This window comes from Triplophysa rosa, linkage group LG23, assembly GCF_024868665.1.
Source record: "Triplophysa rosa linkage group LG23, Trosa_1v2, whole genome shotgun sequence".
In the NCBI taxonomy this organism is placed as follows: domain Eukaryota; kingdom Metazoa; phylum Chordata; class Actinopteri; order Cypriniformes; family Nemacheilidae; genus Triplophysa; species Triplophysa rosa.
The window spans coordinates 12,413,932-12,431,092 of NC_079912.1; the positions used below are offsets into that span (position 1 = coordinate 12,413,932).

Below are 17,161 nucleotides of genomic sequence, written 5' to 3' on the forward strand. Positions count from 1 at the left end.
GTGCAACGTTTCGTCCTGTTTTGTGCTCGTTTTGAATGCCTTTTTTATGCAAACGCAGTCTCTGTGTTATTATGCAGGATCATTTTATGAGATATCAAGTAATTTTGCGTTATACTAAATATAGTTTACTTAATTCTTAAAAACTACACTAGGCCCGGTTTCATAGAAAAGGCTTAGCTTAAGCCAGGACTAAAGTCAATTTAGGCTATTTACGCAGCTTTTATTAAAATGTCTTAGAAAAAATATTACTGATGTGCATCTTGAGACAAAACAATGGCACTGGCATATTTTAAGATAAGGCAAGTTATTTCCAGTTGAGACAGCTCAAAATTGTCTGTGAAATCAGGGCTAAAACTACCAGAAATTTCGTAAAGATGTCCTGGAAATTAAAATTACATTTATTACATTACAGTAATGATGTCTTTTTAGCACGTACTGAATGTTTGCGAGGACTATTATTATTCATGCAGTGTATTTAATAACAGTCCTTTTTGACAAAGTGGACAGGCCTTTTTATTATAACTTTCTATGGGTTGCTTTGATTTAAATGTTAGCTATTGATTCTAACATAGCCTAAATATATTTTGCAACTCCCCTGACGATTGACAACATACGTCTTCTAAAGCCTGTTTCATGTTTAAATGTAGAAATCCGGGCTAATATTAACTTAAACGAAATCAGTTAGCTTCCCGTCAGCTGAACGGTTCTCCTCAACAGGTCTATTAAATAAATGTAATTAAAATAACGTTGCTAGCGTGCGATAATCGTATGGATAATCTGTCACAGTGAGCGACAGGTGATCACGCAACACCACCACAAATTCATTAATAAACAGGCGAAATGTTGCAATCCTTAAAACTATTTATGCAAATAATGTGGTTTTTACATTATCATCTATGTTAACATTATTAAGGCCCTAGGTCAAAGGTCACATAAAGTCAATCATTTTTATTATGAGATAGTTCATGAATATCAGATTGTATACGTTAAAACTGCTAAACTGCTAAAAATTCTGCTTACATTTCTTTGCTGTTTCAAAGTTTAAAACAAGGTCCTGTGTGTCCTGTTATCCTGTTACCTATGCGGCCTATTTTTGAAACCCCCGGTTTTTAAGTGACAAGTTAAAACGAGTAAATACACTCTTAGAAGAGATTGAACCTTTAGAGTTACTTATAAGAACTTAACTTTGTTATTTGGTATACTGTTAGAAGTTATTTTTTAGAACCTCTTTTGTGGCAAGAGGGTTCGAATTAGAACCTGGCCTGTTACCAAGGTTCCTTTTTGAACCTTTTCTAAGATGGACTAGGCTATATGGACTATTTTCTGCTGTTTTGTTGTTGCTGTTATTATAATTCTTATTAATATCATTTTTTATTATCATAATTTTAGCCTACTTTAGTTACATTTACATATTTATAGATTAATATATTTAAAAAAATGCACAAACAATTTGAGAGGACACCACCATATCAAACAATAAACATTTCACTTCCCCATGAAAAACAGAGAAAAACATCTCCAGTCGTTTTAACTTATTTCAAACATCTAAAATGACAAAGACTTATGATTTCAAGAGCCAGTGCAACGTTCAAGCAAATTCGGAATGCTTCTTCCCATATACTACTTGAAAATAACATCGGAAACTGCGCTCATAGTCGGACATACGACCTATGAACTCAGGGCAGATCAATCAAGCCCGAGCGCAGGGAGACGTCACATCCAAAATGCTTGCAGTCATGCAGTGAGATTTATGCAGTGAGCTAATTTATGCGAAACGTTAAGAAACTGTAAAGTATTTGACTGGAACGCTGTGAGTCGGAAGTGGGAAATTTCACCTCGACTTCGTCTCGAACGAAGTTTTGCGTTCAAATGTCTATCGCGCCCGTGGCGCAACTCAAAACAGTTACAAGCTTTGCTGCGCGAGCGCAGATACCATATCTGAGGTAAGACTTAACAAAATCACTATGACCTTTATGAAAACATGAAAATAAAACAAATGAAATGCAAGATTAAAGTTTAGACGTGGTTAATGTACATTAAAATACAGACTGAAGCTCTGTTAGTTCACCTAGGCTATGTCAAAGTGACCTTTTTTCTATTTAGGAAAGTGAAAAAGTTATTAAGAGAGATGTTTAGGGCTGCAAAGGCAACATTTGTGTTAATTATTTCACCACTCACTTTAGAGAAAACGATAAACATATATCACTGAAAAGGGAAAGATGCTAAAAGAAATTAATATTTGTGTTTAACGTTAAAAACATTGTGCTCTCTTATTGAACAGCCACAGTAACTGTCATCTTCAAGGCGGCACAACAAACGGTTCAGCAGAAATAAACAGTCTGTTTATTAACGTAAACTATGTATGTGCTGATTTAGTGATTATTATAATTTATTCTGTCCAGTACATGAACTAAACTTCACAACATATTAACATGTTAATACATTATGTGTCGGTCAGCTGCTTTAAGTGAGCAGTAGTCTATTGTCTTAAAGGGATACTTTGAAAAATGAATATTCTGTCATCATTTACTCACCCTCAGATTGTTCCAAACATGTATACATTTCTTTGTTTTGCTGAACACACAGGAAGATATTTGGAAGAATGTCAGATCTCATCTCCCATTTACTGCCATAGGGAAAATAAATACTATGGGAGTCAGTAGGGGATGAGATCTGACATTCTTCCAAATATCTTCCAGCAGAACAAAGAAATGTATACAGGTTTGGAAGAATCAGAGGGTGAGGAAATGATGACAGAGGTTTCATTTTTGGGTGAAGTACTGTATTCCTTTAAGTGTGAAAGTTAAGATTATTTACATGACAAGACTAAATATTTAACTGAAACCAATCTATTGATTTCTTGTTCAAATTTACTGTTATATTACTGTATAGCTTTTAATCATTCCATGTGTTTTCTGTTGAATTTGTGGTTTTCCAAAGGTGTCTCTCTACTGTCATGTTGCCATTACCTGACCCACAACCTGTACAAAGAGTCAAAAGCCTACATAATTTTAATGAGTGGATAATCCTTGATCTCCATTTATGCCTAACCACAAGGAACATGCTACAGGTAATGTCTCATCTAAATTGATAAATGCATAATAATACATTTTATTGAGACAGCCTTATGGCCTGAAGGAGTACTGCAGAGGACACAACATAACACAAATGAGTTTCACTGATCTGTGGTGTTCTGTTTCCAGAGCTGTGTCCACCCATGTTATGCATTTGCGCCTTCTTGTCCTGCTCTGCACTTTTAAAGCCCACTGTACGGTATGTAAACATCAAGTCTACGATGGTGAACTTATGTAGAGATCTGAGTAAAGTGGTATGCTATTCTGTATTAGTATAAAGGTATATTTAAATTAACATTTTTTATTTAGTAGGCCATCATACACTATATGGTTTGGCTGTGCTGCAGAATTTGAGCAAGTTTTCCTCAATGATCTGGTTGCACCGCAGGTAAATAATATTATTTATATTCAGGTTTCTTGCCTCTCTCTCCATTCAATATTTCTGGTCAGTTTTAAGGGGATCTATTTATTATAGTTTCTTGAAACAATGATGCTAAAACATCAAAATAAAATTTGTTTAAATCTTTGAACAATACACAATAACAGCAATATGAACATGAATGAATGATCCTTATCATTACCTCAGGCTGTGGCATCTTGATGTTTACTGATGATACATATCCCTCTACTGTGATCTACTGTGTGGGATGTCATTAAGCTCTAAATCTAAAACTACAGAGTTGACGATGATAAAGTTAATTGTTATTTTATTAATTTATCTGTTTTTATTTCTCTCAGGTGTCAGTGAAGCCTACATCAGTGCAATGTGGCAGCTGATGGGCAAAAGGTAATTGTAAATGTTTTTTAAATTGTTTTTTTTTTGTGTTGTATTTTTATGACTTATTGTTGCACTTTTAAAAAAACAGACCTGAAACTGGCACCCTGCAGTACTGAAGGATCATACAACTGGGATATACACAGCTCTTCACTGCATACATTACTTTATGGACTTTCTCTCTGTTTATGGCTGATGTTAGGAAGAATGTTACGGAGTCACCATTCACTTACACACAACGCTAGTCAAAAAGCAAACATTTTTCTCTTGTGCTCTGCTAAGGAAAGAGAGTCAGGAGGGTTTGGAATATGATGTTGAGTAGATGATCACATATTACAGATAAAAATGGGCATTTTTGTTTGTTTAAATAAATGTATGCAGTGAGGTGGTGTTGCTTTATTTCATAATTATTTTACTTTGTTAATGTCATACACATCACAATCAGGTGTTAAATAAAATGTATTGTAATTTTGTGTTTTGTCTGAAATTTTTACATGCACGCAATAAATATTTAATGAAGAATCATGGTGTTGTGTCCATGTTATTAAATGTTATAGTATAATATGTAATATAATAATAACAATAGTAATAATAATACTACTGAAATGGTGACTAAAAGGGTTCCAAAAGGAACTCTGCTGGTTCTTTAATGCACCTTTAAGACAGGGTTCCAATTGGAACCTTTTTAAAAAGGTTCAAAAATGAACCTTTAAGGTTCCCCCAAAGTTGCATTCTCCAGGAACCTCAAAAGGTTCATTTTTGAACCTTTTCTTCTTAAAGGTTGAGTGTAGGGCGCATGTAAATCTGTACCAAAGTGCAACTGTAACTTTTTCACTTAATTTAGCACACATAAAACTGACGAAAAATAATAGCCAGTATACTGTTAAATGTATAAAAAAATATGAAATCATCTAAAATTAATAATTTAATCATATAAACAGATTTAACCTTAAATATGTTTTACTTTAATTTAGGATTTTAAGTTAATTGCTAAAAGAATCACAACAGACATTTTTGCTTATACGTTCTGACGAGCAGATACACTATTAAAAATTAAGGTTTCTAAAATGTTTTCTTAGGCTGTATATGGTTCAAGAGTCTTGAACATCCACAGAAGCTTTCTGTTGCGTGTATTCTACAGTCTATAACAAGATAAGAATGAAATGGTTCTTTTAAGAACCTCGCTATGACTAAACTGTTTACATGAAAATAATATTAGGTTTATAATGGTTCTCCGATACAATTGCTGAGAATAACCATTTATACCATTGAGGATCATATTTTCTTTTAATAAAGTTATGCTTACTGTACTCAACATTTTAAGATTTAAATGTCATTGTTTGTGCCTTGTAGGAACATGTTCCGAGTGTTCTCTTGTTACAGGGCCAGACAACTCCAGGGTTTATTTGCATTCATTTTATGACTTTCCGGGAGATACCTCGATTAAGTCATTAGTGCTACTAGTAGGGTGAGAAAAGAAAAAGGCAATAAAAAGCATTCCGTTAATAATGTCTTTGATTGTGTCAGATTATTTTTGGTGGCTTCTTCCTCGTCAGACGTGAAAAGTTCTGAGTAGGCTATGCACACAGTTGCCACATGAGGGAAAATTATAAATGGTAAAGTTAACCTTTTTATTCAGATTTAAATATTATATTTAGATAACACACAAAATTCTCCATTGTGTTGGTACAATAGGCTATGCTAAATCTCACTCTGGAGCATGCAGACCAGGTTGTAACTTTTTCTTTTGGTGTGTGCTCGCATGGGGTCTCCTGCATACAAGTTTTTCTGTTATTGGCTATTGGAAAGACTGTTACGTTTCGGCGAAAACAGACTACAACCTTCAACAGAGCTTGTTTCTCTGCACGTGATGGCAGAACCGCATTTAACTGCTCCTGTAGAGTCACACTGATGACACGGGTGCTGCGTCTTTTTCAATTTGTTTAAAGTGTATTGTTCTTTCAAAAACAGATTAGATCATTTTGCACAGAAACTTTCGTTTATAAATGCAGACTTCACTGTTTACTATTTCATCTCTATAGAGCAAAAATATTTCATAATCCAGAAATAATAGCCTACCTAATTTAGCTTTTAGGCTATGTGTTTTACCGTTTGCATTTAGGGTGTCCTAATGGCACATATTAAGCAACTTTTCAATCAGTCATAAATTATAATGATTATGATAATAAAATACAAATGAAGATTACTCATTCTTTATATAAAATAGAGTCGTTGTTTTCCAAACGGTGGAAAGAATCACATTAACTTTTCGGGTAACCGGTAATTTACCTGTTCCTTTTCAAAATACCTTTTTACCCATATTCTGCTTCCAACAAACGTACAGTCATTGTTTTGTTAATTAGGGTTTTTTTGTGCCAAGATCGCTGATCGTAATTTGTTCATTCCACCTTAAATCCTTCCGTCCTCCCCTTTAAGAGAAAATTCTCTAAACGTTCTCGTCCGAGCGGGGGCGCTAACAGCACGTGTAATGACGGTACGTTTGTGCGCCACATTTTTATCTACGAGCTGTCACTTAACGTTTCTGTTCTTACTCAAACGCGTCGAGAATTTGACAAAATTCTATTCTTTATGCCGTACGTCGTTATGTCGTATGACATGCAAAGCAGCTGTTAAAAACTCCGAGTTTGAATGCGTGCGAATTTGCTGCATTTGCCCATTTCTACCAACTCATTTCTACCACCTTCATTTTTTCCTCTTCGAGTTCATATTAACTCGATCTTGTGCTTACCTGTTTACTCAAAAATTGTAACCTAGTTTAGTTAACCCGTATGGAAAAGCTAAACAACAGCTGGACATATCTTATCGAAGAGTACGTTTATACATGGCACGTAGTCACAAATTCCTAACCGAGAAGAAACCCCCAAACCTATGCGCTGCGATCTTTTTCGTTCCTTTCTACTCTCGCGTGCTTAAAAGAATCTGTGTCAGGATTTATTATATTAGTGGGTTGGTTTAACATTAGCTTCCATAAAAATGCTAATAAAACGAATCAATACCGCACATCAACTGTCGCTTTAAAACGACGAAATGTAGGGTTTAAATTTAAATCAAGCCTACAACAGTATCACAGTTTAACATTTTGCAAATAATTATTTCCCCCAAGATACATCTGGACCAATCAATAAATCGGACTGTGAGCTATTCCGCTGTAGCTGTGCAGTAAACGCATCGATTCTGTGGCTGCCAATGCAGGCTTGAAATCTCTTATTACGTACGGCATCAACACTAACCTAAATCCGACTGTTTAATTGCCAAATTTATTTAAGTGGACAAGTGACTAAATTCTGTCTTTACCCTAAAATCAGTTCTTTCAAATAAACTCAAAAACAGGATAAATCCTGCAGCATTTAGCTGCATTGGTTAAATTATTCAATAGTAGCCTATAATCCAGAGAGATTGTTTGAACAGATTTTGTTAATCCACGTAAAATTATACTGGAGGTGTTAAATGGTTATGTAAGTGTGCGTTGAATGTATGCCACTGTGCTTTAAATCTCTTTGTTAAAGCCTTACGGGGTTAATTGTGTGTCTTGCTCAGAAAGGTCTAACTCTAAAGGAACTATTTGCCGGACTAACCATGCAGAAATCCATCACTGACCCACAGCACATTTTTCATGAGTGATATGAAAGGCGTATTTCATCTGCAGTTACTTTCAGATGAGCTCGTTGTTGTGGATCAGTGAACTATTTTTACAAGTGTTTCTGTAATAAACGTAACTTGTGATAGAATTAGGGTTACTGATGGGTTTGAATGCAGACTGACTGAGTGACAAATAATTTGGCGTGAATTAATAAATATGACTTGTGTTAAAATTCCTTATGTCTAATAATAGCACGGTTTCAAAGATCTTAAAAAAGAAATAAACCAAGCAACTGTTTTTGAAATGAAGAAGGGTTCAGGATTATTTGAATAGGCTACAGAAGATAATCCTATTTAGGCTTGTTCTTACTTGTTAATTAACGTACCAATTTGTTTTACTGCAGTGACGCCCTTTTTACAAATAACTTTATAAACCCATTTGCAATGTGAAACGGTAAATTTTGATCTATTTCACCTAAAACGAATCTAAAGACTTAATTTGAGATAGTTTGAGACATTTTATTTGCACCTCGAATACCTTGCCAAAACTTACTGATGATTGACAAAAAACGATACGTTTGAAAGGAATTTTGTTGCAAGCGTTCCACCTGTTGTGCTGTTCTCTCTGTCTATAGCCTAAGTATTTTGTGTGCGACTTCATATTTCATCATTTATAATGAGTTTGTTCCAACCCTTTGTTTAAATCTTCAAGATGTTTTCTTCAAATGGAAAGTACTGAAAATATGAAATAGATTTTATCTCTAAATTAAAGAAATGTGTAATTTCACATTTCTAATAATTCACGGCACCGGCAGGGTCAATTTGTTCGAAATTTGTAAAGACGCAGAGACAATCTTATAACCATTGCATTTAATTGTTGATAAAACATCAATTAACGCAGCTGAAAAATCTTTTTTTTTTGAGCCAGTATATTTTTAAGTGATTGTGATTGTGATTTTGTAGGGAGTAGGTCTCTGCATGCGCATTGAGTTTATGCTTTTTGAGGTTGATGAAGACCTCGGTCAGAGTAAACCTTTACCTTTTCTCTTCTTTAAGCTGTTGTATGGTTCTCTATTAATCTTAGAGATATTATATATAATTGACTTGTATTCAGTGATACTGGTATCGTTTTAATCTAAGAGCCCATCTAGCTCTTGGATTTGTGTTCTTTAATTATGACCGGAGTTTGCTTTCATATGGATTAATTTTCAATATCATAATGTGCTGGTTGTATTGGAAATAAATGAGAAATAAAATAATATCACAATGACAGTGTCATGTTACCTCATTGACCAACATTTACTTCACTAAGATAACTGCTGATGATTCTAATTATGGCAAAACTTTATTCCATATAGGCCCACACATTTTCTTTACTTTTATAATATATACTGATTGTTCCGTTCAATTGTTTTAGAAAGTTCTAAATTTAATTTACAATTTATTATACAAACTATACTTTCAAATCCACAATGCTTCAATAGCAACAATACATGTCAATATATTGACATTTTTATGTTTTGACGTTCATAAAACTTCATCGTGGTTAGAAGCATTAGAAAACTCCACCACTCAAGATGGTGTTTCTGCTGGTTTAAAACTGTGATGAGTTTTTTTTGTTTTTTTTTTGTCGATCACGTAACAGCATTTTCCTCGTAACAGTCCTGATCCCATTACAAAAGAAGCTTCCATGAGGCCACTTATCCTGTTGGTTGAACCACGTGTCCACAAATAAAGCCAGCGGATCTTATGTGTCAGTAAATACGAGGTTTTTAGTGAAGGCTTACCAAATATTTGATAATATATTTACAGACGCTTAACAGCCTCGCTATACTATTCCTCAACATTGGATAGTACTATGCCTGGCAATTCGAAAAACTTGTCTACAGACTAGTCGCATGACAGACAGGCTTGCAATAATCAATAAGAATTGAATCAAACATGTCTATATTCATAAACATCCTTAGGGCTATGTTCTTCACAGGTTAGTCCTTCGAGCTATAAGATCAACGACAGGTTGAGCACAAACATGTTAGGAGATTGAAATATATTTTTCAACGGAACAGCCTAATGGTGGCCTGTTGAGTTCTGTGAATGATTAAGCCTCGAGTTCCTTCGATGAAGTCAGGCTTCCAAGAAGTAAGGCCTCGAAATTAAGCAGCCAGTCTGTTTAACTCTGCAAAATAGCCTAAGTCTCGCTGTGTTGCGGTGTGTTGGCTATACTATAATTTACAAACATTTTAGTTTCTAATATGTCTGGAACCCTTTTTTAATGCCTGTGTTCAGACTGGTAGTGTTCCTAATGCATTTTGTCTTATAAATATTATACCAAAGCTTTGATATTAAATCTTTTCATTCTCTTCAATTGAGTGCTAATATGTATATTATTTTATGACATATTGACAATATACATTTCAATTTTATTTATTTATTTTTACTTCCATTTTACTATTCCAATTTACAATTTTTTTTATTTAGTCAGTGATAGTTCAATGTGGTGATTTTAATATCACCTTATAAAAATGTTATATAGATGGATCCTTTGAAATGTCCTTTATTTGCATTGATCTTTAAAATTATCTCTGTGTAAAACAACCGATCGCTACTGCTGACCTGGCACTTGATTTACTATTCATAACTGATCAAGTCAACTGTTTATTTCGCCCCTTGTGTCTGAGAAGCTAAAGTTATTAAGGAAATATTAAGTCATGATACATTTCTGGTGTGGCTAACTCCGCGTCTTTATACTGAGACATTTTTTTCTTTTCTTTTCTTTAGTTTTTCTTCCTTCTCGTATTTTTCAGTCGAGAGAGTCCGGTGGAAAAGCTTACCTTTAACCGTATTACAGAGCGTAATAACATATATAAAAACAACTCTATTTCTGAGAGATTCGTGTGTGGGGGTGCTTTTGCATTATTGTTTTTAGAAATCGTGCCAATGAAGTACTTTGAAATTGAAAAATGGATTATTCTGACTCTTCTCAGTTTCTCTCTCTCTCTGTCTCTCTCTCTCACACACACACACACACACACACACACACACACACACACACACACACACACACACACACACACACACACACACACACGCACACACACAGAAACACACACGCGCGCATGAATTAAACGATTATAAAACTATAGCCTAACATGCAGTGTAGGCTACATCATGTCTTTTGAACACGATATATTTGATATATCGAGATTTGAAATAGGCTCTTTCTATGATAGAAGTATACTGGAGTTTCCTGTTTCCGTTGCCTGGTTAGAGTAGGCTACGCGCGAAGTTGCTTATATTGTGCTCGAGCTCTTGTATAGCAGGGCACGAGACCATCGTCTCCAAACCCCTCCCCCACACCTATACTGTTTATTTACAACATAAAATCAACTCAGGGTTAAATTCCTATTTGCATGTTATTTAAAGACTATTTTGTAAAGTCATTGTCAAATTAACAATTAAATAAAATACTGCAAATATACCAATCCCAACAGACATTAAGGAGATAAAAGCTAAAAATGAAGATAATCGCACATCACACTCAGTATTTAATGAACAGTTTGACCAGAAAAGGAAAAGTGCTTCAAAATCCATTATTCAAGTTTTCATTTCGAGTGCATTTATCCTACACAACAATGGTATACAAAAACCGAGAAAATCACAAAAATAAATATGCATTTTATAAACAACCAGTGACTTCAGCTTTTAAAAAATCCATGTCAAAATTTGACCTCAAGTATTGTAACAAAAGCAGAAGGATTAAAAACAGTCAGTCTTGACCAGGTGTATCATTGCCATGTAAGTCACCGCCCATTTTCCCATTTCTGTTCATTGTGGACGTCGCTACATTGTGTTTAATTTGGCTAGTTTTGAATCAATCCTTCTAAGGTTGAGTCGACATATTATTTTGCCAGTTTGCAGTGCACTTTGACACAGAAACGAACAAAACAAGCCGTTTCGTAGGCTCAAGGGAGCGGACATTAAATACAAAAATACAAAACTATTATATTTTAATCATTCACCTGTCTGATATTCACAATATGTCGCATATTTTAACATTCACAAAGTGATAATTTCACTTCACACAATACACATTACTGGTCCATGCCTCAATGCGTTAAATGAAGTTTTTTCGATGAGAATCATGTTAATTCAGTAGCCTCGCTTTTTCCAAGTCTGCATAGTCTATGCCTGTTCATTTGACTCAAATTCTTTGTATTTATTTGTGCAGGAAATCGGGATGCAATTGAGTTTTTGGATCACGGAAGCAGTTGGCTATCTGCTTTTAGGCTCTTGGCAATACGATGTACAAATGTATTAGGCCTACTTGGGGGATCTAATCACAGAAACAATTTACTTGTAAAGGCCTGTTTCGAAGGCAGTCTGCTTTTGCTGAAGTAAACAAATATGGTACGTCACAGTACATTCATCACAAGGCATTTCTAAGGGACAGGGTTCTCTAGCAGAACATCAGGTTAATACTTGAATGTTATCTCCCCGATTTTTGAGGTAACGATTTTAGGTACTCAATATATTCCATGGAAACAGTCCTTGAGGAAAATACAATCAAAACACCATACAAAAAGACAAAGCTACTTGAATCGAAGAGAAATAAACATTTACTAAATATACCCTGACCAGAATGTGTGTGTGTGTGTATTCTACTAGCACCGACGTCTTTTTTCTTTTTTGTCGTCACGTATGTCGTCACGTATGCAAAACACCGTTGTTTGCGGTATGCCTGTAGGTCGCTGCGTTTAAATCTCAAACATTTACAAATAAGAAGACTAACAAATCTTTCGTTCAAAGGCAAACATTGTAGAAATAGCACCAACTGAATTAACTCGTTAAAAAGGTTTTTGGGTTACCTGTGATGGCTATTTTTCGTAAAATAAAAAAGAAATAATTCACCTTATTGGGCATTAGCAAAGTGCAATGCATGGTAGATTTGTGCTCTAGCTGTTCTGTAGCCTAACTATATGTGCTATAGAAGGACTTGGATCGGTGTTTTTCCCTCTATTACTTCGTGCAAATCAAAAAGCTCCTGATTGTCAGTTAGAGGGCTATTGTTTGAAGCCTACCGTTATTGTGTGCTGCATGTGAGTGAACACAGCCATGCGCCAACATGTGGGGAACAAACTTAAAATGAATAAATAAGACGAGTGTAGATCATAGGCCAACAGTAATTGAGAAAGACAGTATTTTGGGAATAGCATATGAAACCTAAAAGGAAATGACTGGCCTAAAATATACAAAGTCAGTTGTCTCAATAACAAAACTTACCATTTTGTTGACACAGATCTGACAATTATGCCAGAATGAGAGACTGTTAACCCTGCCTGCAAAATGAACCAACATTTGCTCCATGAGAGTATAACCCAAAACAACAGCGGCAACAACATCACAATGTAAATAAAAACATTTCGAAAATATCTGTTTCTTGACAGATCAGCGTGTAATAAATACCTCTGTATATTCTAGAGTCCCAACCTCGACAGACTAAATTTAAGGACGCGGTGTGCTACATAACAACAGGCCAGGATTTAAAAAACAAAACAAAAAAATACAGTGCTGGTCACAGTTTGAAAACATTTCCATCGAGCTCAAAATAACAGTTCAGTGAATAACAGAGGCTTTCCGAAATTTGTGGCTTGGATGGGGAGGAACAACTGCACTACCAAGCTGCCATCTCCACACCGGGTGAGAACGATGAGGCAGCTGGTTACTTTTTAAAGAGTTCAGCGAGTAAGCGGGACTCAAATCTCCATCGCTGCCAATGATAAGTGACGGCGGAGAGGTAAAATTCGCCATGAAACTGAAGGGCTTTTTCTGAGACGTTATATTGTTGCTCGCCCGCTTTCGTTTGCTCGCGCCAACACAGTCTTCAACTGACCCATCGCTCGTTGCAAATTTTTCTGCAGAACGGGGGCTCCTGTCAACTTTTGCACTTTGTTTAGATGACGTCCTTTCGGCTTTTTTACCCAGAAGCACTGTCCTGTGGTTTCTCCTGACCCTTGCTGCAATTTTGCATTCTCCTTCCTCGGAACAATGAGTGTGTAAAGTGCTTCTTGATTCCTCGTTACAGGCAGGGGGGTTTTGCACAGAGCTTTCCGTGGTTTTAATCGTGTCTTTGCAGTGATCGGTTTCCCTAAAATGGTAGCCGATGGCCTTTCCATCAGCATCGCTATCCTTAAAATAATTTACATATTCATATTCGTCAAAGGTATCCTCAACTTTAATTTTCACGTTACTGATGGCAACGGGTGACGTTTTAAAACCCGTGTTCCCCTCATTATTACAGACGGGCTCATCTGCCTCTGTTTTGATGTGTTTTAGAGGTGAGGGCAGTTTGAGGGAAGTTTTTGATTCCCTCTTGAAATTTGCTGCTAATAAAAGATTGCTGTCAGATGAATTACAAACCGTTATTCCTTTGTCCGGAACACAGTGTGATACCAAGGCTTGCGGACATTTGTTTGCAGATCCTGGTGTTCTTTGTTGGGGAAACGCCTTATTTCCATTTGCAATATGTGTAAGGCCAATCTCTTTAATTTTGTTAGAGTCGGAAGTCTGTGGATCACTTGAAAATTCAAGGCGTGACACACGTTCACAGCCCCCGTTTACATCTGGGAACCAGGCCCCCACCACGCAGAACTTTTGGACATTTGCGGCGTCACCATCCCTGCATCTATCCGTGAACGATGCACTACAGTCCGCTTTCTGCGTTTTGCCAACTCGGTGACAATCCAAAATAGTCGATCCTCCTTGGTTGGCAGGTATGTTCTGAAAATCAGGCCTGTAGTGAAAAGTAGGCTGTAAGACCAGAGGTGCTTTTGTGTTGAGACTTGAGAACCTTGCACGCCTGAACCGAATACTCTGCACCGAAACTTGACTGGACACAGAGCTCGAGTCAGACTCAGAGGAGCTCTCTTCATCGGTACTAACATCCGAAGAATCCGAGAATGAGTCATCATCCTCTTCGTCTGAAGTTCCGGAGTTGCTGGTGGTAGAGAAACTGGATCCGAAATCCGAATCGTTGTTTATCCGTTCTGAGATGGAACTAGATTCCGTATCACTGCTGCAGCTTTCCTGAAAATGTCCAGTGTGCCGTGGGTCGACGTACAATCCATGCTCGAGATGGTGAAACTGGCTTAAAGATCCGTTGGAAACATTTGGTTTACAGCACTTTGGGACGACCAGAACCGGGTGGCTGCGTCTGCTCCTCGACCAATACTGCCTCGCGCTGCTCTCACGCTTCCTCTTCCTTTTGTAAAGTAGGTCTGCGTTGCCTTGGTGCTTTGACTGCGCTGCAATGGCGGACTGATAGAGCAGCGGCTGTCGGTTCACAACGTGTCGAATAAACGCATGTTTCTGATTAAAAGCCACGCAGTTGTCGTGTATCTGAGCTGTTTCGTAGTTTTTAAAGGGTGTAGGTGCCGACTTGGTCACCGGCTGAAAATCACGGGCAAAGGATTTGCTGTAAATTTGAGGTAGATTTGAGTGGGTGCGAGGGACAGAGTCCTGTCGAACAGCTTTCTTTTTGAATGAGAAAGTCTGTGGGACGCTATGCAAACTGAACCAAACTTTCTCTCTCCAAAAGTCACTTCTGGCATCGGTGTGGTTTTTGTCCTCGCACGCTTTTTCAGATTTTTTCTTTGTCTTTTCTCTTCTTTTGTTTGATTTCAAAACGCGCTCGGTTTTGCATGAAAAATACAGTGCCTCAACGTCCTCTCTTGAAATCAGAGTACATTTAGCTGCGTGGAACGCTATAGAATTTATTGCTTTCAGCTTTCGCAATTCCTCTAAATCACAGTGATGCTTCTTCACGTTTAAATGGTCCATTCGTTTGTGTACAGTAGTCCGCGGGATATTTTTCAAGAGGTCGGTGAAGACTTGAGAAAGGGCAAACATTTGTTTGCCTTTGATAACCAAATAGCCAAGCTTAACACCCTGCATTTCCTCAAAACCGGATTCCAAGTCTCCCATTTTCTCCATTGCATTAATTCCAACATTTAGCGCGACGGACGTCCTTAAAGTAGCTTTACTGCTGGTGCTGGTGCTGGTGCTGCTGCTGCTGCTGCTTTATTTCAAGGCATTCTGCTGGCCAGTCCAGCATAGGCTGTGACATGTCCACACTGCGTGATGAACAAAAAGTTTTACATAGAAAAACAAAAATGAAATGGTCTGCTTGAATTAAAACAATCAATCCATTGACCTGAGCACTGCATGATCGATGGAATGTGTGTGATGTTGCCGACAGGCTGGCTGCTGCCTGTCTGAGCTCCTGTATACCTGCGCTCTCTCAGCTCCCTTCCCATTTGGCCATGAGGAAAAGAGGAAGGTGAACAGCACTGCCAGTGAGAATGATAGAAGCAAAGAGAGTAGGGCAGGGAGAGAAGGGTGAGCGACAGAGAGAGAGAGCATGCAAGAGAGAGAGAGAGAGAGCAAGAGAGAGAGTGTGTGTGTGTGAGAGAGAGAGAGAGAGAGAGAAATAGAGCCCAAAATGCAGCTGCTATTCCCGTTGCTGGTTTAGTCACAAATAAAATGACAGTGGGAACTGAGAAAGGCCGGAGACACCTTCATCAATTAATGCCCCCGAAGTCGACGCTGATTGGACGTTACTGACAGGTGATGCAATAAAAATGGATATTCCACCCATGGCCACCCCCACCCCCAGTTAATTACCATACTGCTGTAATCCCACCTCTCTTAAATAGAGCAAATAATTCGCTAGTGACAAGTTCACATTTAATATTAGTCATTTGTAACTGCAATTAGGCTACTATATCTCTGTGTTGTGGTTGTTTAAACAAATAATGCTAAAGATTTATATGTTTAGCTGCACAAGCTGAAGCACAGCACAATTTCACGCTATCGTAGTTGTTATGGAATAAAACATTATTAATCTTTTTTGTTTACATGCGATTTTTACATTTTCGAATCGCGTTGCACTCAGCTAAATTCTTACTTATTATTTGTAATTTGTCTAATTTTGTGGCGAGTTTTTATACACAGACAGAAAGCAAAAATTGTGAAATTGAAGTTTAGAGCTAAGGAAAAATCGATTGTTGCAATTAACCAAAAGCTGTTTTGAATTGAGATAAAAAATAATCGTGCATGTGTGTGTTTTGGTGTATATAATATGTCGATCAATTTATTTATGTTAATTTATATTACCGTGTAGGCTATGTTTAAAAGCAAAGACATCATTATCTTTATTCGGCGTAGGGCCTATGCTTTTTGCTATTTCTCGAGTGTGACGTGTGTATGTCTGCGAGTTTGCGTTTGTGTGCACGCGCGTTATGGTACCGATGTGTGAGTGCAATAAAGACTAACTAGATTGCCCTATAGTTTGAGAAATTGCCACAAGATGCCATGTGTTGGAATCAATATACATATCTTACGTCAGAGGTGGTAATTTAAATAATTTGTATACGGGGGCAAGAATTTAAGGAAGACTTAAAAGAAAACAAATACCTAAAAGAATGCTCCTATAGTTTTTTATGTGATGTCATAAATAATTATTTGGAAAATAATGTAATTGTCTCTAATGTTAAAATGTATGTTTTAATAAAATCTATCAATAAAAATTAGCTGCTTTTTGTTTCATTGTTCAGTTGTTCAGTTTTGCATTATGTTTGCGTAAAAAGTATTAGCCTATGCTTTGGTGCGGTCGAACATAGTCCGTTTTTGTCAGATCATGCAAACCTCCATCCCA

The 17,161-nt window shown here is 36.8% G+C and overlaps 1 protein-coding gene across 1 annotated transcript; it reads right to left on the minus strand.

The window, feature by feature from the left end:
• Positions 1 to 10,991: 10,991 nt before the first annotated feature.
• Positions 10,992 to 17,161, minus strand: skida1 (SKI/DACH domain containing 1). Its single transcript, XM_057323324.1, has one exon. It carries the CDS (start codon positions 15,436 to 15,438, stop codon positions 13,063 to 13,065), a length of 2,376 nt encoding a protein of 791 aa, XP_057179307.1. The 5' UTR covers positions 15,439 to 17,161; the 3' UTR covers positions 10,992 to 13,062.

What these genes read in the sequence shown, in the direction of transcription:
- skida1 (XM_057323324.1), bottom strand. Translation starts at nt 15,438, where the DNA reads ATGGAGAAAATGGGAGACTTGGAATCCGGTTTTGAGGAAATGCAGGGT.